The following is a 27,929-nucleotide window of genomic DNA, read 5'->3' as shown; positions in this document are numbered from 1 at the left end:
AGTAGTTTATAAAAGAAAACGTTAGTTATGGGACAGTAATTGTCTCATTCTAAGAAAATATAATTATATTTTATAATTCAAAATTATTCATAGAATAAATTATAAAATTTTTTAATAGGAACTAACGAATATAACGAATAAACAAGTATAACTTTTTGTCCAATTTTATATCCATTTATGTGTACTTTTATCTTGTTAGAATGTTAATATCAGTTTTATTAAAATTATTTAAAATGAACTGTAATTAACGTCTCTACAAATTAAACATAGGTTTCAATGCTATATGAAATGATATTCTAACACCTGTGTGACTTGCCTTGCATATCAAGGTTGCAGTGCAAAACGGCATAAGCAATCGTTCATGATGTAGAATTATTCTCATTGATTCATGACTAATGAGATTTCGAAAATGATTATTCCTACATAAACTAATTTGCAACCTGATTTGATTCAACAAAACCCATACACAGGAACATCACGAACCTGAATATTAATTTTGTAGAAAATAATAAATTAAATAAACAAAAAGTATAGTATTAATATTTCCAAATCAATTATTAGAAAGAATGAAGAAAAAATTAAAAATTGAAAATGAAATGGTTTCAAATTCAGAAGGCAAAAAATTAATGAACCATTATGAACAGATCTTGTGTAACAGATTTTATACTATTAAAAAAATGTTTGACATCGATTATGGATTGTACAACGATGACTTGACTTGCAATATTACTCTAATCGTCGATTGGTAATATGCTTACCAGCAGTCTCCCAGTAGACGTGTTAGTCGTTTAACTCGACTGTCGATTCATTACTTGCCTCTCGACTCTCCTTCTCTTTCTGGGTCAGAAAATATACGACGAGTGTCGGTCGATATGACTAACAATAAGTCATAGACTCGAAGCCACCTCGAAGAATTCTCTTAGCTGTACCAATGCACTGGTCGAGATGATAGGAGACACGAATAAGTGGTAATCGATAACACTGTTCAAGAAATTTTACCTAAATTCTTATTTTGGGATTTCTACCATTTGATAGGTGCTTTTTATATTCATTAAATTAACAATTAAAATTATTTTTATTCAATGTATAGCAGTTTATAAAAAATTCCTTTGAATGAAGTTCAAATACATAATCGAACACCTTAAAGATAGATAATCTACAAGATTAACGTATTTTCTGTTTTCGATTGTGAAACTGTTTCCTTCATTACGATTCGTCGATTGTAAATTATGTTTTATGCATGCTTATCCGGTTTATCTTATCAGCTTGAAAAAGGTAAGAATTTCAATTGTTGCTATAGGCATACAAAATACTTTTTCAACGATACTTTAGACTTTCTACATTTTCAGAGATTGTAAGTGTAATTCTAAAATTGTAAAATGAAAATTATAGTAACTTAAAAAGTATCCACTTTAATCTTTTGATCAAAAGAACACGATTAAATATATTATAATCTTCTTTCCTATGATCAAATAGCTGCAATAAAATTTAATTGCCTTTCATTAATATTACGACCTTTTCTGACAAAAATGGATAAAAAGGCAAAAGATTAGAATGAACGCCTCTATTCTAGTATAATTATCTACTTAGGGTAGATAATCAATTTTAAGGATATCATTCATTGTTAAGGCTCAAAAAGTGCGTATTACAACTTGAATTTTTATAAATTTAAAAAGTTACTATTATTTTATTACTATTTATTTTTTCTTTTCTTTCTAAAAAATGCTTAAATGTGGCCAGTTGTGCAATACAAAAATCTACAATTTAAATTTAACATGAATTACATATAATCATGTGAATACCATAGTTTGAGACTTTGTTATTCATTTCCTCGAATAGTACGTTTTCACCTAAAGTCTATGCAAATGTCTTACAGGGTTATTCACCTTTAATGACGAGTCAAATCCGGTGTACATCCGGAAATACTACCAACATACCCGATGCAAGTAATTTCCTGTCGGGGCATGTTTCTTTTAAGTACGGTAAAATATGTTTTAGTTGTTGCGTAAAACTATTAACTCACTAAAAGAATGTGTACGTCCGAGGTTATGATGAAATGTAACGGTGTAAGAAAATAGTGAATGTAATGCTTTAATCACTTTGATTTCGAGTTATGCAATCTTAATCTCGCAAGTGACGTGGGTTGCTAAGTAAATGATTAAACGTCTATCGATTGGTCGCGGTTATTATAAACGATTATTTACAGACACCTGGTGAATCGAAATTATTATTGATGTGCCACTTTTAAACAAGTTCAACCCTTATAATTAACCTAACACTGTTACGTGTAATTTATCTTACATTTTTTCATTTACCAAAACATTTGTTCAAATTGCTACGATTATGCATCATTTCAAAGATAGGTTAATTAACGCTACTATTATTAATAGGTCATTCAGAATTTTTTCTTCTTCCCCTATATTAACCTTGGAAATATGGAGCCTTCTATACAATCATTCATTTTTAATGTCTTTTTAAAAAATAATATTTTTACTAAGGCACGATTGGGAGCCAATTAATATTTCTGGAGTTCGAAAATGAAAAATTATGAAAAGAGAAACTGGAATGTAAAAATGATTGCTAGATTCATAATTTCTAATAATGACGTTGAATAGCTAGACGGTCACATGCGCTAGGGGGGGCCACATCTTCGGGTCCCAATTTCCAAAGGGCCCGTTATAAGCTTTCCATTTATTATATCAAAAAATATGGAATTAAACTTTTTTGTACTGCTGTACTCTTTCTTTACGATTAAATGTTATTTTATTTAGAATAAATTTCAATTTTTCAACCAAGTTTATGAACCGAGGGAGCCTTCGAAAGCTTGATAGTTTTAGGCCCCAGAAATTTTAATTTGGCTCTGGTTATTCAAATCTTTATCCTTCACCAGCACGTTGGAATTTTTGATAAAATTTTGTAAACCGACATTTTTTACCCAATAATAATACTAATCGCTATTTTAATTTTTAATTTATAAATTTCTTATGGATACCGAATTCGAGAACATTTTTCACCTAAAACTGATTTCTTGCTTTAGACTTTTTGAAACGGATAACTACGCTCTACCATAACGTATAATTAATTAATTTGAAATTATATTATTTTATAAAAGATGCTGTATAAAAGTGCTGTACGATGTACAAATTTGTACTTATAGAAATAACGTATTATTCAATAACACAATAAGATTCAAGTCTGGTAATGAGCAGAGACATGTTTACAGTCTGTTATTCATTGTACGATCGTATTTTCATCGAAGACAAACGGAACAGTGTTTCTGAAAACGATTTCACCGGTACCGCGAGACAAATCGCTCACACCTATCGCTACCAACCGTGGTGGGGCCGCGAAATCGAGCGGGGAATTGGTAAGCCTGTCGGCTGGCTACGTTCTTTCACTCGGAGACTGTCAGAGCCCACAGTTCTAACTCGGCCTCAGGCTACGATAGGTCGTTTCTCGTCGGTTCGATCTTGCCGCGAATTCGTCTCGCACGCGTTGCTCTTACTTCTTACAATTAAAAGATCTCGGATTTCGGTGAAATTTACCGTTGACTTTCTCGCGTTTACGTACCACAACAGTTGTTCCTGAAAATAGTTGCTTCTCGGTTGTTTCCAGTGTTGATGAATAGAAGGATTCAAGGATGCTTGTTTATCGTTACAGGACCATATACTAAGAGACAGGATAGCAAGAGGTAATGGCACGTGGTTTGATAAGTCTTTTTATCTTGATGCATTGGTCAGATTAAATACATTGAAAACTGTAATATTGTGTAAAAATGAAGCGTTATAGAGTTCCTCAATTAGATCCTAATCATTTAAAAGGATTCGCTTGGAAATTGCCATGAATGTAGTTTCATTTGCTTTAATGGTAGCAATTTACTTATTACTATCTTCAATAAATTAATAATAAAACAGAAAAATAATAAGTTATTTTAAAGTGCACTCTATTCTATTTTAATAAAATTATATTTTATATATTTTAATGTGTAAATAGAATGTTTCTAATAAAATGCGAAAAGTGCTTTAAAATTTTTAACTGAACCGAATGGTAATAAAAGGTAATAAAAATTTGAACGATGCACAATGATTGAAAGTATGAGAAACTTGGTCTCGGGTGTTTGCGGATGAGTTGAAAAAAACGAACATAAATCGGAGCTGATACGCTCAATTGGATTGAGTCATTCGATCAATTTGGGATTAAAATTCGTCTTGATAAATTCAGTTTCTACGACTCGACATTTCAGCGATAATGTGTAATATAAACCACGTTGCAACATTAAAACGTGTAACTTTGGTGAATTTTCATTCATAAATGCGAAATTGGTATTTAATGAGCAAACATCATTTTCAATATTTCGTAATTTATATTGTGTTCGTGGACATGAAATTTGATAAAAGTAAGAGTTTGCTGAATAAGTGAATTAGTAAAAAAGAGAAATAAACTTTTCTGCAAATCTGTCGTGACAAACACGATGTGTCGAATGATTTTCATCGTTTTGGTACTGGTCTCAATCTGTTTTAAAAATTTCTCTTATGAAAGTCATTGATATAACTTGGACCTTTTTCTGAGGTGGGCCAAATTAATTAGTAATTTTGGAATTATAGAATTTTGGAAACCTGAAATTTTGGAATTTTGAAATTTGAAAAATCTGTAGTTTTGGAGTTCTGAAATCTGGAACTTCAAACATCTGGAATTTTCATAATTTAGAATTTTAGAATTTTGTAAGTTTCTCACAAGGAATAAAAAGGAAGAGTCAAATACAAACGGGTGGAAAGAATTATTCTCTGCCCTATGCAACTTCGATTTCGTTTTTGTACGCGTAACATCTGTAACATCTGTAACATTATTCATTCTACGTCAGCGGTTAGCTCGTGTTTTTTCTAAAATTATAACAAAATATTAGATGCAGAGGAAGGCAACCTCGAGACAGTCAGGGTCGAACAATGGGGTGCACGTCAGTCTTGTTTTGATCCGCGATAAATCCCGATAATCTTTATTGCACAGTTGCTTTTTATCACGAGGGATAGATATTAAAGAAATTAATCTATGAAACTTCTAACAGACAATGCTTTTTCTGGAAGTAGAGTAATATTAATTTTTGCACTGCACAAATCATCGACACTTTCCATTTTAGGTAGGATTCACAAGAATGATACATTAAACATTACTTTTTAAAATATCTATTTATTTTTTAACATGTTTAATAATAATATGGACGAGGTACATTTTTGGACATTAGTTAAAAATTTATAAAATTTGATTTTTAAGATTAGATCATAGGTGTCATACATCTACGTACATCTTAATAATAAATTACTAATTGTTACATTATCAATATATAATTATTAGAACATCATATCCCATGATCGAATGCACGATCAAGGGGAATCTAAGGGAGACTACAGTGCCAGTCTCCACTTTCCAGAAAGATCACGTATTGTGCCTTCCATTTATTATGTCAAAAGGTTCCAAAGTATGGAATCCATTATAATTTTGTAAATTTTCGACCAAATTGCCATTGCCATCTAATATGTATCATTTTGATGTTTATCCTTCGATATTACTTATTCTTAGATCGTCACGTTTCTTTGTGATTGACTGTTATTTAATTCTATTTCAAATAAATTTCAATTTTTGAACCAAGTTTATCAACCCAGAAGGTCCTCGAAGGTTTGAGTGCCCCAAGCCCTAGAAATTTTAATTCGCTCTTGCTGTAACTTTTCAATTTCGTATTTTTCAGGCTGTTTTCTGGGCTATACTTGATGAAATTTCTCATATTGCATATACCGTAAATCATGGTGGCAATGAAAAAATAATCTAAATTCGTATGGTCCATTCTTAACGTGATATAGATTACCCTTGTCATAGACAGTTTCTTCTGACTCTATATGTAAGGTTAACTCTTGCATTTCTTCAATCTGCATTTCATGTTTGAATTGATGTCCTGGTACAGTATCCTTGTGTCTGATATTTCGTTTCCTCTGAACTCTAAAGCAAGTAAACTCAAATTGCTCGTACGGGCGCCTGAGTGCTGTCGGACTTGTTACGGGCATCGTTGTTTCTACTACTGTGATTTAGCGATCAGTGATCGGTACTAGTGGGAGGATATGTAACGCTGAAGCAGCTTCTTCGCTCCCAAACGTTTCTTGCTCGAGGTAAATACGCACCTTGCGCTCGTAACAGTGTCGGCGGGCGCCCACCCCCGTGGCCGGTTTACTACTTGCTGAGAGTCCTGCTCTAACGCCAGTATATTTCTACTATTCATTTTTTTATTCCGTTTGAATGTAGCAGTCACTTTTGTAACGGTATGGATTATTGAAAATTTAATAACATTCGGTTGAATGGAATAGTAATTAACTCGGCTAATTTCTTTTCTGAACAACTATGTTCCGTGGATTTCTAGAATTCGAATGAGGATTGTTCACTTTGTTTCTTTTTGTGTTTTCTTCGTTTTGTTCTTCACCTAAATTTGAGAGAAGCTGTTTTTTGCTTTCCTTAATTATTAATGACGTTTCATTCACAGGATAACTTTGCCAAGAAGTGCCAGGTTCTATGTTTTTTGAAGGATACTGAGAAATATCTATTGTATTATTTTCGGCATCAAACGTAACTTCTGAATTTTGTTCAGCATTAGATTTGAATAAATGACACTGTGTTGCAATGTGGCCTCTTTTGAAACATGTAGAACAGACTTTCAATATGGCTACTTTAATGGCATAGATCACACCTGCATGCTCAATTTGTAAGATAGGCGGTAGATTAGGAACTTGTGAATTTACAATTACGTATCTTTTGAAGGTACGAACATGTGAATAATTAGGATCTGTTTTGTTATATATTCCACATCGAAACTCACTTATTTTGATATTATATTGTTGAAATTTTTCTTTAATTAGATCATTAGGAATTGTAGGGAATACGCTTTCCAACGCAATGATTGTAGCATAAAGAGGTTTAATTTTCAACTTATAGCCTTTAATATCAATTTCTTTGTTTTTGAATATGAGGGTATCTGCTAATTGCCAGCTTGATAGGAACATACAGACGAACTCAGATACTTGTGATGCAAATATTATCTCTTTGGGATTTATTATTTTACCTACTGCATTTAGGTATTCTTCAATATCAATGTTATCTATTACTACTAAAACTATTGCATGACTGAGATCAGTAACATTCTCATCCATCATTCTTACACTGTTAGTCACTACCTGATCCATTCTGACTGAAACTCACAGATATTGAATTTGAATTGCATTGATGATTATCCGTTCTGGGGGGAACCCACAAATATTGTATACGGTCGCCTCGTTGATTGCAAACACTTGTGGCACACTTTGAATAGGTCTGAACTGTTAGAATGGTAATGTGAAACTGTTATCGCCATTTCCTCGTTATAATGCAAGAGAAAATGATTCACGTCATAAATAGTGATAATAGTTTATCGATGATTTCATCATTACGGAAAGAAGTGTAAGAATTAGTTCCTCTTATCACACTTTCAAAAAATTGTTGCGATAACTTATTGGACGTGAACACTTTTTTAATAATACATTTAAAAATGTATTATATGTATTATAATTACATGTAAAAATAAAAATTCAGAACGTTTAAAAATGCATATTGGTAGGAACTGGTAGTTTAGTATAAATTTATAATTTATTTAAGGAATACTGATGGCTTTTGTAACATATGTAAATCGGTGAGTTGAAGAAGAATGCAGTGTGAAATGTAAAAAATGAAATGCAAAATTAAATTAAAGTTGGGCCTCTCTCCATGGTTCGCCGTCCAAGAGGTAATAAGTTAGGGGCTGAACTTCACTGAGGGTACACAAAATTACTGACTTTTTTATATATCCTAACCGTATTTGACAAGAAAGATTCAAAATTACAAATTTCAATTCTAGAAATCCATCCGTTCAAATGTTATGTGTATTTAAATGTGCGCGTTTTTAGCGTATTTTGTTAAATTACCGCGATTAGGTCACCACGAAATAACCGCTAATAAAATAACAAGCATTTCATTTAATGGTCTTAACTTGTGTAGGTATAAAACTAGTATTATTCAAGGTACCTCGATTATTATTAGACGTTTCGAATGCCATCCTGTCTGTAGTAGTTTTCTGTGTTATTTTCATTCTAAATTGGTCCACTGTGAGAGCACGAAATGAACTACTTCAAGGGCAAACATCTTAAAACTCTTCATTTTCTTAAGTGAGAACACGACAACGTTGGATTTGTCATAGATAGACCCGGGATTATACGCTGCTTCTGATTAACGTCTCGTTGCGCAAGAACCATTCAGGTCGCGACAAAGATGGTATGTACCTAAGCCCGTACAGGTACTCTTGTGTGTTCTTAATCCTAAGTAACGTTACTACGAAATACATAAGACTATTCATTTGATAATCAATTTTCAAAAATGTATAGAAAAATATTTTTAACTATTATTAATCCAGGAAATAAAATTTACCCCATTTACTGAATCTCCATTTTGCAAAACGTAGAAGCTATTTTTAAACATTCTACAACAGCTTTCTTTTTACCTTTTTAAGGAAATAAACTTATTTTTTGTTTTATTTTAAGTAGAAAGTATAATCAAAGACGGTAAAGGAAAACAATAGTAGCAAAATTGTTATCGTAACGGTGTACTTCAGTGTAATCAAATGATTTTGAACACTTTTTAAATATCAGTTTTATGAATTAATTTATAATATATCTTTGAACTGCTAAATAGAAATATGAATTTAAGAGAATTTCTAATTCTTCTCTAGAATTCATCCTTCATTTAAATGTGGAAAGAACCTTGATTCAAATAATACTTATATCACGATATCGTTATTATCGTGTCTTATCGTGTACTTATTTCTGAGTGTACTGTTACCTGTGACAACAGTATACCTGCGTGTGTAGTATCTTTTTTCAAGTCCAAAGTACTGATGGGCGTGTCCATGGCTTGTTAACATTTCTGAGTGCGAATTTTACGACTGTAAATTTATATTCCAATAAATTCTAAACGTGTATTCGAAAAATTCCAACAAAGTTGAGCTCTACCGTCGTTCTAATCGTATAAATTACTCTAATTTATTAAACATATAAGGTGATATTAATAATTCGAGAAAATTTAACTGAGAAATAGAAATGATTTCTTTCGCAATTTTTTATAAGACTCGCATGAGAATTATTTGTAAATGAAAATGTAGTTGGTGCAACATCATGATAACGAGTTGCCAGGTGTTTACGACCACGCGATCATCATCAAACCCACCTTTACCATTTTAGTCACCTCTTTCCAGTATGTGGCATTAACACTAAACCACCCAATGTCGAATGTATATCTAATTTTACCACATTCATCAACTTGACTGATTCTAGAAACAACTTTTATTTTTTTTTTTCTATTATTTTCAATTGCTTCACTGTTTCAATGACTAATTAACAAAAATAGCTTCAGTTGTACAGATTTGTAATATTTTCATGCTTATCTTGTTCCTTGTTAAAGTAAAGTAAATTATATTAAACGTATACTTATGATTGATGGAAATTACATTAGTACGTAAAAATACACTTTAACAATTTTCACAATTTAACCTTTATTTAATCTTTATATTCTTCTTATATTCTTGTTTCCAATATTTCTTACTACATATCCTTGCTACGACTTTGAAATAATAAATAGAAACAGTTTTCTTTAGAAATGTTATTATTGTACCGGTGCTTATTTTTTAAATATATACCTCATTGTCAGGCGAAATGAAATTCCCCAGAGCTAGAGTAAAACTTATTTAAAGATTTGAGCCTTAGTAAATGCGTTTTCTCGTGTTATCTAATTTAATGTTAATAAAAATAAATAATAGATTCTCTATCTATGTTCCTTGGGTTTCTGCGTTTCTGTTTTTATTCTCTTAATTTTATATTTTATTACATTATTATCTAAAATTGTCATTTTTTTTTTAACCAAGTTTATCAACCAAGAGGGTCGTCGAAGATTTGATAGCCCGGGCCCAAGAAGTCTTAATTCGCTCTTGCTGTGACTTTTCGATATCGCATTTTTGAGGTTTTCTATGTTAAACTTGATGAAATTTATCATATTGCACATACCGTAAATAATGGTAGCAATAAAGGAATAATCTAAGTTCGAATGGTCCATTCTTAACGTGATTTAGATTAACCGATACTTCCGGTTCGTAAGAAACGATGAAGTGGTGTCATAGACAGTTTCTTCTGACTCAATATGTAAAGTTAAATCTTGCATTTCTTCAATCTGTATTCCATATTTGAATTGATGTCCTGGTACTGTGTCCTTGTGTCTAATATTTAGTTCCATGTGAACTCTGAAACAAGTACGCTCAAATTGCCCATACGGGCGCCTGAATGCTGTCGGAATTGTTACGGGCATCGTTGTTTCTACTACTGTGATTTAACGATCGATAGTAGGAGGATATGTAACGCTGAAGCAGCTTCTTCGCTCCCAAACGTTTCTTGCTCGAGGTAAATACGCACCTTGCGCTCGTAACAGTGCACGCGGGCAAGTATGGACGTCGGCGGGCGCCCACCCCCGTGGCAGGTTTACTACTTGCTGAGAGTCCTGCTCTAACGGCAGTATATTTCTACTATCCATTTTTTTGTTTCTTTTGAATGTAATAGTCACTTCTGTAACGGTATGGAATATTGAAAATTTAATAACATTCGGTTAAATGGAATAGTAATTAACTCGGCTAGATTTCTTTCTGTGCAACTATGTTCTGTGGTTTACTAGAAGTAGAATGACGTTCCATAGGATTGTTCACTTTGTGTCATTATGTGTTCTCTTCGTTTTGTTCTTCATTTAAATCTAAGAGAAATCAAATCAATTGTGTATTTTGACTTTTTTCCTTTTCTGAATTGTTGATGACGTTTCAATTCCAGTCATACTTTGCTCAAAAGTGCCAGGTTCTATCTTTATCGAATTATCCTGAAAATTTTGTTCAGGATTACAGTTGACAAAATTGCAGCTTGTTGCGATGTGGCCTATTTTGTAACATGCAGAACAGAATTTCAATATGGCTACTTTAATGGCATAGATCACACCTGCATGCTCAATTTGTAAGATAGGTGGTAGAATAGGAACTTGTGAATTTACACTTACGTATCTTTTGAAGGTACGAACATGTGAATAATTAGGATGCATTTTGTTATATATTCCACATCGAAACTCTCTTATTTTGATATTATATTGTTGAAATTTTTCTTTAATTAGATCATTAGGAATTGTAGGGAATACGTTTTCCAACGCAATGATTGTAGCTTGAAGAGGTTTAATTTTCAACTTATGGCCTTTAATATCAATTTCTTTGTTTTTGAATATGAGGGTATCTGCTAATTGCCAGCTTGATAGGAACATACAGACGAACTCAGATACTTGTGATGCAAATATTATCTCTTTGGGATTTATTATTTTACCTACTGCATTTAGGTATTCTCCAATATCAATGTTATCTTTTACTTCTAAAACTATTGCGTGACTGAGATCAGTAACATTCTCATCCATCATTCTTACACTGTTAGTCACTACCTGATCCATTCTGACTGAAACTCACAGATATTGAATTTGAATTGTATTGATGATTATCCGTCCTGGCTGGAACCCACAAATATTGTATACGGTCGCCTCGTTGATTGTGAATACTTGTGAGATACTTTGAATAGGTCTGAACTGTTCGAATGGCGATGTGAAACTGGTGTTGTTATTTCCTGATTATAACAGGAGAAGAAATATGTAGTTCTCGTGGTAAATTGTGGTAATAGATTATCGATGATTTCATCATTACGGAAAAGACTAATGCGATTGGTTCTTCTTATCACACTTTCGATAATTGATTGGACGTGATCATTTTTAATAGTTCATGTTCTTTTCAAACCGTTTAAAAATGCATATTGAATGAAACTTCTAGATGTTTTATAATTTACTTAAGGAATACTGATGGCTTGTATAACGTAAATAAATCGGTGAGTTGAAGAAGAATGCAGTGTAAATGATAGAAAATGAAAGTAATATGAATGCCACCTGTATTTCTAAATATCACATAATTTAATGTTAAAATAGAAATAACAGGATTTTTATTTTAACGTGAGATTATTATAGAAAAGAAAAATTACTTTCTAATGAAATCAAATTAAAGCTATAAAAGAAAAAAATTGAAATCTTATTTTATACTTACGTAGCGTTATAAATAAAATTGTTATCTCCACGTGATACAGTTACAATCACTCTAATATAATATTACGTCCTATCTCTTTTTATTTTCGTGTCTTCTTAGTAAAAACCTCTAACGAAAATAGCATAACTGTTTAATTTTGACGATAAAAATATCGAAGATACTAAATTTCGCAATTGCACGAAAGAAGATAACGTTATAATAACAGTTTTATTTTATTTTTAATCTTATTTGTGAATAAGTAAAATTTTAAATAACAAAAAAATTTCAAATTAAAAACAATATTTATTAGGTTAATTAATTGTGCGTGTAATAGTATAAATTATAAAATGTTATCATTGCACGTTGTAACTTGAAAATTATCCAAAGAACGTAGTTTTATCTTTACATGATATCATGTTCAATTATCACCATTCGAGTAGGATAAAAGTTGCTGTACCTTTTACGTACCTTTTATCATGAATATTAATGTGCGATAACGTTAAATAACGATTTCTATTCTCACGTTAAACAAGTTTCTTAAACATTATTTTAGTGACGTACGTGTTATGGATAAAGGAAAATTTAATTATGAAACGTGAGAATGAATCCAGTTAAATTTCTTTTTTTTATCTATAAATCTGTACATTTTAGAAAGCATGTTGACCGTTATAGAAATTCAAGAGGCACGTCAAGATACGTACAATAAGAATGTTTTATAAAAAACGTTTTATGAAGGTATTGTTCACAGAATAAATGATATTTTTCTTTTTTATCAAAGAATAAATGAGATTCTACCAAAGTTGTGCAATTTTGATACTTTTCTAATTTACAAATTTTTATAAATAATCTTTTGTTTCTTATATTTAATGTCTTTATGATATTAAAATATATCGAATTGTTAATCTTGGATTTTCAAAGAAATACAAGAAATGATATGATCTTTTGTTTTACATACAAATTATTTAAAGTTACACACTCAATTTTTAGATAAAAATGTAAATGTATTTAACATTTATTAGAAAAAAAATATCTCTTCAATTATCTTTACTGAATAGAGAAACTTAAAAGATTTTCAAACCTGAAGCCAATTAAAATCTAAAAAATTCTATAAAATTTCATAATAACTTATAATTAGCAAAGAATAAAAAACAGATCACATGAAAAATACTATCCCATAAATCATTCAATTCTTCGAATTTTGCAAACGTATTTGCCTTAAATATTTACAGATTCGAATAGACTCAAAATGTTCTTCGAAACGTGCGCAGTGTAACCATTCACGTAAGAATTTATTTATTCAATTGTTCAGACGAATAGGTTCGAAATGTTCTTCGAAACGTGTAAAGTGTAACCATTTACACAAAAACTTATTTATTTAATTGTTCTGGCTTATTCATCAGAGAACGTTTCCACTGTAACAGTAATCTAATATCGTCTTCATCTTCCTCACTTTTTAATATTTTTTCAAAAGATACTGCATCGTTTTCCTCACGAATTCTCTGCTTCTTCATCTCCTTCTGTTCGTTCCAAAACTTATTCCCATTCAGCTCGTTATCATGGTGCAATATTTACGCAACTTATTGTTAGCGCTAAAGGAAACGTTCAATGTTGCGTGTCACTTCTTATCCAACCGGGTGTTAAAATAGAAAAAGACGCTACTGTACAAGCATTAGCAATGCTGATACACTGGAATCGACAAAAATAATCCATGAACTCTGCACGGTTACGTTCTGTTGCACAACAATGTGTATCTTTCTTATTTTAAGAGAAACATCGGCAATGTGATGACGTTACAAATATTTAGAATGTATAGTATCGAGCAAAATCTTAATTTTGACGACGTTAAGACGGTGATCGCTGCGGCACCCAAATCTGGGTGATGGCTGTGTATACGTAGAGGCCCTGTCACCTAAGTATGGGTAAAGCTTTTCTTCGTTCAGTTATGTAGGGTTTTACAAATAATTTACAAGAATTTTATTTGTAACTGTTGGAAATAGGGTTCGAAGTGTCCACTATGAGAGTGAGAGCGAGAGATCGGCGGTTGTCACTTTCCTCGAAAACGCATATGGGGTACGGAGAAGGGGACCTCCGGTGAGGACCGGAAACCCAGGAACCCCGATTATTTTACGAGGAAGGCTGAGGGTCCAGAAACCCGGCGAAGCTTACGGGGGGTGGAGGTAGCCCGGGATTTTGCCATTTTTCCTAGAGGATGCTATTTGAGATCTCTTAAAATACAATAAAATACCAGGCAAAAATAAGTAATTTCATATTTTTCTTCGAATTGGTACATAAACAAGGTTAATGCTTTATATTCTATAGTATACTAGAGGAAAGAGCGGTATTATGACCCCTGCTGGTAATTATCCCGATCGGTAATTTTCATGTTATTACAAAGACATCTTGGTATACTGTACGTATACGTTACAAACTGTGTTCCATCGTATTTCGGTCACTGTTTCGTACTTCCTCCTCTGTTTCTACACTTGTTGTTCCATGTAGTTAGTGGCACGATACATGTTACAGTCGTGGTCTACGAAACCGATGGTGGACAACGAAAACGACCGTTATTGCGGACGGCCCCGTGTACGGTGAAATTCTGATGTAATATTGCGATACGAGGATGGGTTGCGCAAGCTGTGAGTCTCGTAACGATCCTGACACACGCGTATCACCTTCGTTTATTTCTTTTCTTTTTCTCCTGTTTAATTGCTGCCTATTTTCAGCTTTACGGGAACACTTAAATGTCCTTTCTAATTTTAACCCTTGTGTCGTTAACTGGCTTCCCATTTCCATGTTGACATCACGTTGATTGCCACGTCACCCATCTGTGGGTGGCGTTTAAATTTCCATTGGAATCCGTCATCAATATTATTAGGAATCCTTTGCTTTACCTGATTTAGTACCGCAACTAGGACGGTCAGAAGGGTCAGTGGATCCCCGTATGAAGGAATTAAAACCTTTTTTTTTTTAATTATTACCGGAATAATTATGGAACTTTCAGAAAACTTCGCTAATAAACAAAAATTAGGAAAATTAGTCTTAATATTTTTATGATATTAATAAGGCATAAAAAATCTTCCTCTCCCCAGGCAACTGTTTGATTATTAATAATACGTACATTCTTTGTCATACTTTCAGTATAAATTAATTCCGAATACCAAGCTGAAAAACGAACGAAATGCTATAATAACGTTTCGAGGTCTGATTTCAACGGGGTCAATGAATCTTTTTCTGTACAGGTCACGGATAATGGTCGAACAAACTAAAAGCATCACGATTACATGATTTTATACACTTCTTGTTGCGTTGCAAGAATCGGTTATAACGACACGTCACTTCGTAGAATTTAAGACTTCGCCAGTATTTCAGATTAAACGAAGAATGTTAGAAAAACGGCAGATAGATTATCTGACATACCGTGACACATGCCTGAGACTTGAGATTGGAATTTCAAACAAAGATATTCTATGAATGCGAAAATTCTCGTGAAATAAGTGACAAGCTTCTTTTTATACAACGAATTCAATGAAAAATATGGCATATTTTATTCAGAACAGGTATTTTGAAACAAATTGTGATCGTTGCAGAGATTAATAGTATGATAATTAATGTAATGTACAAAGTATGTACGTGTAATTTTATATAAAAGAGAATTGAAAAATAGAAGTTCTTTAGAGTAGTTTCTAACAGTATAAATATAGTTTTCTTTTTGATAACACTTTTACATAAATTATATTTTTAGTTTTGCTATCACATTGACGTGATAGCCCCGCCAACAAAAAAAAATCTGGACTGGCCCCTCCCCTAAGATGTGGAAATTTTCTGTTCTCAGAATAACAATAATTAATATAACTTATTTTATTTATCATCAGCTGTTTGTTTCAAACAGTTTTGGAGTTAATATTTAAGCAAATACATTTGTTCCTTTTTCTTTGATGAAACCATTTAGAGGGTCAAGGTCAACTGGTTGATTGAACGTAATCGTGCGATGATCTCAAAATGAAGTAGTCATCAGAAGGATAACGGGCTCGTTTTGAGGACATTGTCCTTAAATTGCAAATTTCGAGACATGCAAATCAGGTTGACCTTGTATCTGTCGCAAGAAATATTCTGACCCATATCTCTTACTGTTTTCTGAAGGAAAGAAAGAAATATTATTTTTACATGCAATATAATTTTAAAAGCAAAATTCATAGGCATGTGAATAAAATAAATGGAAAGTTTATTTATATATTTCATTGAAATTTTTAGTATGATTTGAATTTTCATTCTTCAACAAAAATAAATATTGAAGTAATTTATTTATTTTATATTCAGGTAATTTAAATTATCACTGAAGTATCTCAGATCCATGTTTTTGTGACATAGTGATATGAAAAGTGTTTCTGAAAATGATATTTTTATTAACAATAATTCAGATAGCAAATTTGTTAGTATAAATTTAGACTGTTGCGAAGGACCACTTTATACATTCGAATTTTGTGTCGTTTATATTCATAACCAGCAGATCAAGATGAGTGCCTGAGACATTTCTTGATCTCCTTCACGAGTGACGTGCGCGGCATTCGTGCCTTTTGTTTCGCCACGAAATGTGTGTCAGCGGCCAGATATGGTTCTTAATTGCTTCCATTGGTTGTCAATAAGTATTATTTTAGAAGCATTGACCAATGTGATTCGAGCTGTTGGAATAGATTTAAATGCAGTCGTACAACTGTGAAATATCATCACGAAGTTGCAGGGCTTTGATACAATATTTTAAAGTGATATATTAGAAAATTACGAGATTATTTATTCCTTTAGTTTTGAAATTTGAACTTAACAGAAAATTGGATTTTAGAATAACAAAATAAAAAAAAAATTGAATAAGGACATTACAGTCTTAATGCTTTTCAAAATTCGTTACAAGCGTTCTAATAATTATGGAGGACAGTGTACTGAAATTTTTCATGCGAAATGTATCATTTATATTTAATCTTATCAATCAACGTTAAATAAAGCAAACAATATTTATCGCGGTATAATCATTAGAGCACTAATTTTCCTCTACTTTTTATACAGTTTCTTGTATCGATCGAGATTGCTAGTTAGAACATTATCTATCCTTATTTGCAAGCATCATTCAATATCTTTCCTCTTGAAATTACGTACTCCATCAAATGGTAATTAGAAATCAGTGTTTTGTAATATATCATATTGTATTTTTATACGGCTACACTTGTCGCGAGACAAAAAGAATGAAAATAAACTTAAGCAGTTTCTTTCCGTTGCATTAATAACGTACACCAACGAGTCTTAACAATTTTCTTCGCGCGTCATTCAATGAAAAAGCGTCGCTAGTTTTTCCGATGAGACGCGTTGTTAATCATTCTGTTTGGATCGGATCGGCAAGCAACCGCGTTAGGAAAGCGAATATGACTTGTTGTATTAGCGATCGCTTCGAGTTGATTGACCTGTTCCGACGTGTATGCACTGGAGGCTGATTTTTGGTGCGTTACGGTTTGCTAATCGTTTCGCACGACCGGCTGCCATCGATACTTGTGTGGTTGAGACACTCTCCCCGTGTGGCCTGTGTGTATCTCTTTTTCGCTTTCTTTTCCATTCGTCTTTTTCCCTTGACTTATTCCAGTCCACATTCTCTAGCGCTATTTTCCTTTTTCCTCCTCCTCTACTGTTCCTTACAGTACTCTTCCAGTTCTTGCTGAACACCTTGATGGATCACTGTAAATGGATATCGCTGAACGATGGTGCATCCGCGTTTACGTTACACGCCTAACATCCTTGTATTGATAATTATATGCATGTTACGTTTGTTGCTAATTATTTTCTATTGTCTCGCGGTTCCACTTCGTTGCATCAAGCTGCAACTGAATTCACGAAACATCGATAGATTTCTATTGTGTTCTATTAATAACGTCGGAAAATATAATCGATGCAGCCTTTCTCATTCGTTTGATGTTAATAAGTTAGATTCATCATTTCACAGTTTCGTTATTTATCCTAATTAATGGGATATTTAATAGTTTCAGTTTTACTGTTAAACGTGTTACGTGTTTTGTATGATATTATTATTAATTTTAAAATTAACTAAAAATGTCCATTTTCATTATCACAATTAATGTTACTTTTTTTAACACCAAACAGAAACAGAATTTAAATCTATAGAGTTATTAGAATTGAAACATAAATCACCGTAATCCTTTCATTCATTCGTTATTTTCTTTCCTTCAAAGTTGTAAGCTTTTGCGTCAGAGGTCAAAGTGCAACGGAATGTATAAACGCGGTTTGTCTAAAAGATTGAAGAGTTCTTCATGATCAAGATCATTATTTATCGATAAAAGTCAAATGTTATCGATCTAGGAAGAAAAAAAATGCTTAATAATTTTCATTTTTTTTTCTACTTTCAATTCACGCTCACAAACACTTTCATCTTTCACGTATCGAAAGGTACACGACCTCCGGAAACGACTTCTAGAATTGTTGTTTCTCATGGAAGCACGTGGTGAACTGGACCACGAGGCCGTGATTGTACCGTTAAGCGCGCAACCGGCAAAAAAGCCGGGCTCTGACCAAAGCGGGTATGTATGCCCGCTGCCGCGTTCCTTACGACTTCCAATTTCCTGCTTCGCTTTGCTTCCAGCGAATTGTCAACTCTCGTATTTGTATCCTGCAACTAAATCTATACATGGCGTTCGAAAAGATTCGAGTCAAACTTCAACAACGCGTAATTCAAGAAAAGAAGTCTAATAATAATTAAAAATTACAACAATAAGACCCCTTATTTTCATAAAATATGCAGCCGTTTGTTCTAAAACTATTTTCATGTTAATATAAGTATTAGGTGTACAAATTAATTCGGTCCTTCTAACGTCACATTTTTTTAGTTATTTTAAATTTGAACATTCTCCCGCGCTTTTGTGAATTTGAAAAGTGGCGCGAGAATATAAGAACGATAACAATAAATTTAATAATTGGGGTTATTATAACTTTTGAAGAATAAATGTTTAATTAGAAGAAGAAAAGTCACCGAGTTAATTTGTACACCTGATATACTTATTACACCATGAAGAAATTGTTGAACCGGTGTCTGGTGTGTTTGATACTCAAGAAGTAATAATTTTGTAAAATCATAAATTTTTAACCCTTTTCTTTCTAAATTTGTTAATTTTAGGAAACTTTTAATTTTATCAATTGTATTTTATGATTAACTTTGCCTATGATACAATGGCAAAGTGACTAGAAAAACTGAAAGAAGAACTGAGAATCACGCGATGTTGAAGGAAGAGATATTTTTTTCAGTACAAAGTTCAGTGTGATCCTGTTATTCATTTTTTTTCACTCTCATCATTTCTCACTTGTCATTTTTCTACGAACTGAATGTTTTTACGCATGATAAATTACGCCATTGGGAAAGAATCTGTTTGCTATTTAATATACGAATCAAAGATAACGTGACTTAAAAAACTTATAATCTACCAGTTTCACGTTTGAAAATGCCTACTATCGAGTACGTACATTTTTTATTTACAAACTCGTCAAATCATTAAACGAGTTCCATGTAATGATCATTATATGCTATATCTACAGTTTCTTGCTCGAGTTTTACTCTCAACTGAACATCTGCCCGTATAAACGCTCGTAAACGTAATCTTCTGAATAATTTCTGCCCTGATACAGATGAAAATATAAAATTACAGGATACGATTACAGGTTCGACAAAATGTGCAGCTCTCAAAGTGTTAAAATAAAACATTCGAAATCCGTCATTTTGATGAATTCGTTGTTCTAGTGCTAAACGTTCAAGATTTCAATTAATATTTCATTTATTTTACTTCACAAGATGATATTGTTAGAGTTGAAGGACACAAAACCATTGATAATTCGCCTGGTCGATATCGAAAAGGAGGTACATTTACGATGAAAGAAGGCATTGTTCAACTTTGCTGGGGATACCCTGATTTAAACTTCGAGTGGTCGATACAGGGTCAGTCTTGACCCAGAGCAACGAAATACGTACAAAACTGTTATGATTAAAATTAGATGCTCAAATTTTTTTAACCAAAGACTTTGATGTATTAGAAAAATAATATCTAAAAAAAATATTTCAATGTTTAAAAATTGCAAGTAATGAAGAATTTAATTTTTAAATTTAAATTGTCAGTAATTTCAGTGATTCGCCATCTGAGTTAAAGAGGTATTTCACCTTATCTTTATGGAGGACCCAAACCTATTTGTTCAGAACAAAAATGTGGACTTCGGTAATGTGATGATAAAACACTGTTTCTCAGAGAAGATATTCGTGTAGGAATAAAACATATATTAAAAAGGAATTTAAGTTAAAAAATTGATTAATAAATAATTAATAATAACAGTGAATTATTGCTATTGAATAATAGCTAATTATGATTCATCAATTTTTATTTAAAATTTATTTTATTATTATTTCTTAATATGTATAAAGGGAATTGAAAATGTTGAGTGCCTTTTGGACACAAGAATTGTATTTAGTTCCTTAATGCATAATTTTTATTTATGAAAAGGGACCAAACATTATGAATTCTTTTTATAATATAATATAAGAATGTTTCTTTAGTTTTGTGTTCTTCATTATGAATATCTTTTATTTCCATATAAGTCTGAGACTAAATGCGTGTTTATAGAAAATCATTTGAAAAGTGATGTTAAAGAAGTTATTGACTGGAAGATGAAAAATAATATTATGAGGATTGATTAGCTGTCTCGATCAGATGTCAATTCAACAGGTAAACTTATTTGCAATTCAAAGTGAAGCATATTTACAAGATATGTACCTGTGTATGTATACTTATTGAAAATTGAATGAAAAGTATTAGTACATTTCTGTACATTGGAATTATTTTATTTTCATATTTTATTTTAAGATAACATTCCACAGTTATTAGTTATTAAAAGAATTTATCAAATGTCCAAATGGGCAAATTGTAAAAAATATTTTTTTATGTTATAGATGTTTCCGAAATTGCGATACTGCTAAAGGCCACGTCTGATTAAATAATTCGTGAGTATCTTTAATTACAACTGTTTCAGTTAATAATAATTTTGAGTCTATAGGTATAATAAGCTAATTAAAATCTGTTGAATTTATTGGCCATGACCTATCTCCACCTACGCGAGTTGCATGAAAGAAAACACTCGGAGACTGCTTTGCACACTCCATAGCTACTTAAGTTCTATTAACCGTTCCGTCTGTTTGTAAATTAGAAGCAGAAGCTGTAAGAGGCGTACAACAATTGGCAAAACGCTTTATTTACATTTTACATCAACGAAGTTACAATAGAAAGAAATATTTTTATATGCACAATAGTGCACAAGATTTATTTTATAATAATAACTGATAAGAAATTATAAATGATATAATCTTCCTAAACTTTTCAATTCCAAACATTTTGTTTACCACTTATTGAATATATAATACAAATTTTATAATAAATTATTTTAATTATTATGTCAATAAATATTTCATGAATAGAAACCCAATAAAATGTAAAAATTGTATCTGTGTATGTATAGTATCGAGCAAAGTAGGCTTCCCGAGGAAAAATGACGATATAGAAGAAGCAGGAATTCTCAGAATTCTACATTCGATGATATTAATATTAAAATAATTTAGAAAAAAAAAACTACACCGTCATTTTCCTCGGGAACGCTTAAGGGTCAGAAGTCGCGGAATTCCAGAACCCGGAAACTCGAGGAATCTAGGGTGATAGTCGAGAACTACGGAATCCAGAGAAGCCATCAGGCTTCCCCAGAAGGGAGAAAGGTCCGGGACATCGCCATTTTCCCTAGGAGAACCTATTATGCTCGATACTGTACAATTATAGGCATAAATTTCTGTGTTCGGGTATTCCTGAAAGCTTTGCTTATTATCATAACTACATTTCTTCCTTTTATTTGAAGGCTGCGGTGTGTATATGGAAATTACCATTGACGTCAATGCCGATGGTAGACAAAATAATGCAAATAATATACCGAAGGTATCCGGGTCCCTTTCGTCCATCCACGTATAGAACAGCTAAAATGTCCATTTAACGGTTTGATGAAGCGTGTCAACATGTAAAGTGTCATCACTATTTTGTCTTTACTTCATTTTTTTATACATCGGCCTATTGGATCTTATTTTTTACAAAAGGAAACCGTTTGACCTTGCATTCGTTCAAGTAAACGACGAGTGTATGGTAGATCATTAATTTTTATTAACATTGACATTGACGTCTTTTCAGCTTGGAATTTCATTTGAAACTTAATATTTGCAATAACGGTACGTCATAAGTAACACTTTCATTGAGAATAATAAAATCAGTAGAGCAAAATTAAAAGAAAAAATTATTTATAGAGACAAGGAACGTTTTATTGAATTTATGAGAAGTAGAAAATGGAACTAATCTATGTTTGAAAATATTATTAACTTAACATAAGCTTCTGTAAGAAAATTATTTCAGTATTTCAGTAGAATTTGATTAAATTTTGGTTTAATACATATTAAATTAAAATTTATATTTTTTTTTAAGTTTTTGTTCAAATGTAATACGATCTTATAATGCGATCTAAGTAAATTCAATTTTGTTGTATGAAATAAGTTGGTTGTTATCATTAGTTCTACATTGAAGATCATTAGTACAGAGATAACAACAATCCACAAGATAACTACACCTATAGTAAAGATATTAAAGATAATAAACTAGCAACTTCACAGGCTGAACTACTTATGTGGTTTTAACGTTGTAGTACAGTATAATTTTTTACGTTTATCTTATCCTACTAAGCTACTTACACGTTATTTTTAATTTTATACATGGCATATTAGTAACAATAACAACTTTAATTATTATTTCAGAATTCAAATAATTAGAAAAATGTTTCGAAAATGAAAAATACCTAAATACAATTTTTTGTTAATGCAACTGTTTAGCACAGGAAAAGTGGTCACTTGATTTCTTAAACAAATTAGTATTTTTTTGAGTAGATCAATTTCTTAGAATATTTTTCATATGAGAAAATAAATATTAAATATTGTGTATTTATTGTGTAAATTGTGTAATTAATTTAAAATTAAGACAGATGTCAGTTCGTTCACCTTAATTTCTAATCATTCTTAATACATACTTTTCTATTATTAGTATTTTAAATACGCTTGTCCTAAATATAATTCCTTGCATTTCTGATGTCAAAATTCTTATTAAAATTAAAAATAATTTTGTAAATTGTACGTACAACACTTACCTTCATTAGTATTCAAAAATACTCTAAACATTTGTTTTTTGTTTTTAACAGGTAAATCAGATCGAAAAATGCAGTCAGCGCTGTTATTCTTCATCCTCCTGAGTTACTCAGGATGGGTGAATGGGCTGTGCGATCTCGTGAATGGCACCATGGCCCACTGTCACGAACTTGAAGATGTCAAATACATCGAAACTTACGACCTTGAATCGCTGAAAGCCATCGTGTCAAAGCCAATCCTTCATCCAGGTCTCTTCGTCAATTTAACCAGCCTTCGACACCTAGATCTCTCTAGAAGCGGCATAGAGGGAATAGAATCAAAAACATTTCGCGAACTGAAGAATCTACATAGTTTGGATCTCTCCGAAAATCTTCTAGAATCCTTAGAACTAGGCTCCATAGACGGTCTGAATCACCTTCACAAGCTAGATCTTCGTAAGAATAATTTCCAACAATTGCCACCGGTATTGGCTCGTCTGAAAATTCTCAAGTACCTAGACATCCAAGGCAATCCTTTGCAATGTAACTGTGCAACGCTCAGAGTAAGAGATCTAATCCTGAAGAGGGGCGTGAAGATCATGAAGAAGGTTCTTTGCGTTGGTCCAGGTAACCTGAAAGGAACGTCGCTCTTCAAGGTAGACACGACGATCGTTTGTGGTTTTGAGGAACAGGATCGTGAGATGCAGAACGATCAATCGTACAAAGACTCAGAGAACGAATTCGGTTCTGGAGACGAGGACAGTGGAGAGTTCGAGGAGATTTTAAACGGCTCCTCCGAATCTCCCAAAGAAGTAGAAATCGAAACCCCATTTCCGAACGACCCTGAAGTATCTACCCCTTCGATCATCCAATCATCGTTTCCGGAGACCAGCGAATCCTTGCAGACCAGTAGCGTTGAGTCAGAAGCGACGACGCAGATGATGCTGATAGAAACGGTGGATAAAGACGAGCAAATTTTCTTCGGCTCCGAGGAGAAAACGTCTACAGCTACTGCTGAGAGGAAGAAGGAATACGTGGATCGTTTGTTTGATCCTGCTGAAGGTTCCGGAGACGAGGAAGGCTCTGGGGAGGGTTCGGGTACGGGTGAGATTTTTGGCGACTGGACAAGAGTCGGGGAAGTGGCAAAGACCAGCGAGAAGGATGAGGAATCTTCATCTTCCAGTAACGGATTGTTAGATATGTTCTTCCACGCTATTTTGGGTACCACGGAGGCTTCGAGCATTGAGAAAGACCTTGACTTGGAGGAGGAACAATTCATCGACGTGACTACGATCAATGTAGAAGCTGTCACCCGGAAGGTCCATTTGGACGAAGCAGTGTCGAGCACCACCGAGAGGATCAAGGATGGAACGATGGTTCCTCTCAATGGAGTCGAAATAGTCGACACTGAACTACACGACAAGTCGAAGTTAGGTAACGTTAAAGTTGATGACGGGGATGAGCTAACCGACGAGTCAGCTGAAGTGTCCCAAGCGAAGCAATCGAAGAAAGGAATGGGTTCTTACGTGGTTCTTGCCGCTCTGCTGGCTATTCTGGCGACTCTGATAGGATTCGCGGCTTACAAAGGCGATTTCTGCAAGAAGAAGAGAAAACGAGGTGACGTTGAACACGGTACCGAGCTGAAAGACATGCAGAAAGCTTTGTTAGAGACGGGCAATTCGACGCAGCCGAAAGTGGCTTCGAATGGAAACGTGGAAAGCTCTCCTCTGGTCCAGGATGCAGACCAAGTTGAAATAAAATCCTCCGACGATCGTCAGACGACGATAGACGTATCTAAACCTCCAAATACCATTTCTGAACGCACGGAACCGGTGAAACCTACTAGAAATTCGCAGAATGTTCAAAGACTTAAAGATACGATTGATGAGTCCAGTTCTTTGAACGACGATTCTTCTTCCGCGAGGATAAGTTCTGTAGATGTGATTGATAATTGTCCGGTGAACGGATCACCGGAAGTCCACGGACCTCCGTTAAGTCCCGGTGCTCAAAGAGTGAAGATTACTTTGCAGGAAAACCCCGACAGCGTGCCGAAGACGCCCATACTCATCACAAGAACGATGGCTGGTGAGAATCTAGTCAAAACACCCTGAAATGAACTGCGATAGTAACAAGTTGATGAGACGCGATATTTGAACTCAATCATTTCAAATGAAACATATCTGTGAATGATAAAGAGAGGACCTACTATGATTGTGTTTCAATTCAGAAGAGGTTCGTAGCAGTGCCAGTGTTCCTAGGCCCATGCATTTATGGCCGTTGATTGCGATGAACTGCTAAAACAAGGTGTATGAAATGTGGATCAAGACTGTTTTCAATGAAAGTTCATTTCCATAGGTTACGACAAAAAGGAACAGAGCCGCCCTTGGCAGCGCGCAAACGGGGTACAATACTTGCCCTGTACTGTCCACCGCTCACAAGAAGTCCCATGGGACGACACAGGGGCAAGAGGTGATACTACGTACACATCGAACCCCTAGTTGTACACGAGCCTAATTAGTAGATGTGGCCGCTTTGACCAATCATACGTCACGATCGAAAATACGTCACGATCGTATAAGCTGTGGTAATCAGATTGCGTTACGCCCATGGGACTTCTTGCGATCGGTGAACAATACAAATTTTTGCATTTTGTAAAAATTAATTAAATTGAATACGAATAATCCAGTTATCAATTCTTGAATCGTATCTTGAAAACTGTGAAATTACAGTTTTCTGAATAATAGGAATTTCTATAATTATGCAACAAATGAATTTGACTTATATTAGTCACAAATTTTTATATTTTAACGCCATTTCATAACAAATGACAAATATAGAATACATGGAGTTATGTATTAGTAGTTTATAGGTTTATTAGAATAGATTTTAAAATTATCTATTTGCAATAATATTGACTTTGCCCCGGGCCCAGCAAACTCTAGAGACAGCTCTGCAAAGGATAATTTGTTTAGAGATAGTAATAGAAGAGATGAGTGATTCTGTGAAATAAAATTGTACATATTTGCAAATAATAGACGTATGTGCATATATGTGCATATTTATGCGCAGTATCGAGTAAAGTAGGTTTCCCGAGGGAAAATGACAAAGTCCCAAACTTCTCCTCCCACCTATAGACTTCTACCGGTCCCCATCCTTCCCCTTAACTTCCAGGGGATCCTGTGTATCCCCATAGGCGTTCTTGAGAAAAGTGACGATGTACAGGAAGTACTGTAACATGATTTCCTCTAGAGATGCCTACTTTGCCCAATACTGTACGTATAAATGTACATATAATATATAATATATACATATATGAAGTTTCATTGTTTGTATAAAATTCATGGATGGAAAAATATTTGATACATTTTATATAACGTGTATTCAATATTAGCACACTAGTCAGTTCTGTCGAGGATTTTCATTTTTATACAAATTTCAATGGAATTCGATTAATCATTAGTTTCATTAGAATCCTTTGACCTCTAAATACGTACATCATTACACGATTCTAACTTTAGTACTTTTTCTATTTTTTAAATTAGATAAACAATTTAATTTAACAGACGGATTAAATTTTGCAATAAATTATTTTAATCGTGTACTATAATAATATGCCGATAAAACGAAGGTTTTTGAGTATACATATATTTAAAAAACACGAGAAAATGTAAAGCGTAAACGTTTATGATAAGCATTCCAATTAAATCACTCTATTTAATAATTTAATAATGCCATTATCTGAGTGATAATAAAAAAAGATGTTGATAGAAAATAAGATAATATAATGTAAAGTAAGTACCAACGGTGTATCCATAATCGTTTTTTAAAAACTAGAGCAAGATTTTAGCACTTTGAAATATTTCATGCTAAATAATCAATAATCACATGAAAATTATTCTTTGCAATCTCTTAGAAACTTCTTCCATTATTAAATAACCTTTTATTTTTACAAAATTTCTACAACAATAAATATCTAATATTACAATTATTATTTCGTTAAAAACAAAAATTAATAGATTTATTTTCAAATTGTTTAGTTATGTATATTCTTTCAAAACGTTATTTATTTTGTTTCTGTAACTAAACGAAAAAAGCGAAGATAAAATATCTTAAAAAATAATTTCTTAATATATTTCTATTTATCGTTACATATAGTATTTAAGTGAATCCCCTTGTAAAAATGTTCTTCCAAAGTGAAATAATTTCTACATTACGGATTTTCCACAAAGAAACTGCAAATAACTTTTGCTTCTTAGGAAAGTGCCGTTTAATCTGTTACGAAAAGAATTATCTCACTAATACTGTGATTAGCACTGAGAGGGGAAATGTTTGATCCTACGTGATATCATCGTTATCGCACCATTCACTTTGTTTCTTATATACAAGTTGTTCGTGCGACATTCAATAAAAAGTATACGTTGTTATGAGTATATACGGTAGGATGAATACGAAATAAAATATTAATGTTTATCAGATGAACGTTTACCTATCCTACAGGTACCTATAATTTTTCTGGACT

General features: G+C 32.8%; 2 protein-coding genes across 2 annotated transcripts; one reads left to right on the top strand and one right to left on the bottom strand.

Annotated features, from left to right (window-relative positions):
- The first annotated feature begins 3,389 nt into the window (after positions 1-3,389).
- On the top strand, positions 3,390-27,885 carry LOC114878885. Its single transcript, XM_029193153.2, has 3 exons — positions 3,390-3,691; positions 21,162-21,212; positions 23,486-27,885. The coding sequence occupies exon 3, from the start codon at positions 23,503-23,505 to the stop codon at positions 25,519-25,521; it is 2,019 nt and encodes a 672-aa protein (XP_029048986.1). The 5' UTR covers positions 3,390-3,691; positions 21,162-21,212; positions 23,486-23,502; the 3' UTR covers positions 25,522-27,885.
- LOC114878886 lies at positions 9,822-11,562 on the bottom strand. Its single transcript, XM_029193154.2, has 2 exons — positions 10,914-11,562; positions 9,822-10,833 (listed from the first exon to the last, which is right to left on the bottom strand). Exons 1-2 carry the CDS (start codon positions 11,560-11,562, stop codon positions 10,799-10,801), a joined length of 684 nt encoding a protein of 227 aa, XP_029048987.2. The 3' UTR covers positions 9,822-10,798.
- Positions 27,886-27,929: the final 44 nt, after the last annotated feature.

The sequence above is a fragment of the Osmia bicornis genome, chromosome 6 (genome assembly GCF_907164935.1).
Source record: "Osmia bicornis bicornis chromosome 6, iOsmBic2.1, whole genome shotgun sequence".
NCBI classification, from domain to species: Eukaryota; Metazoa; Arthropoda; class Insecta; order Hymenoptera; family Megachilidae; genus Osmia; species Osmia bicornis.
This window is presented reverse-complemented; position numbering and strand designations above follow the sequence as displayed.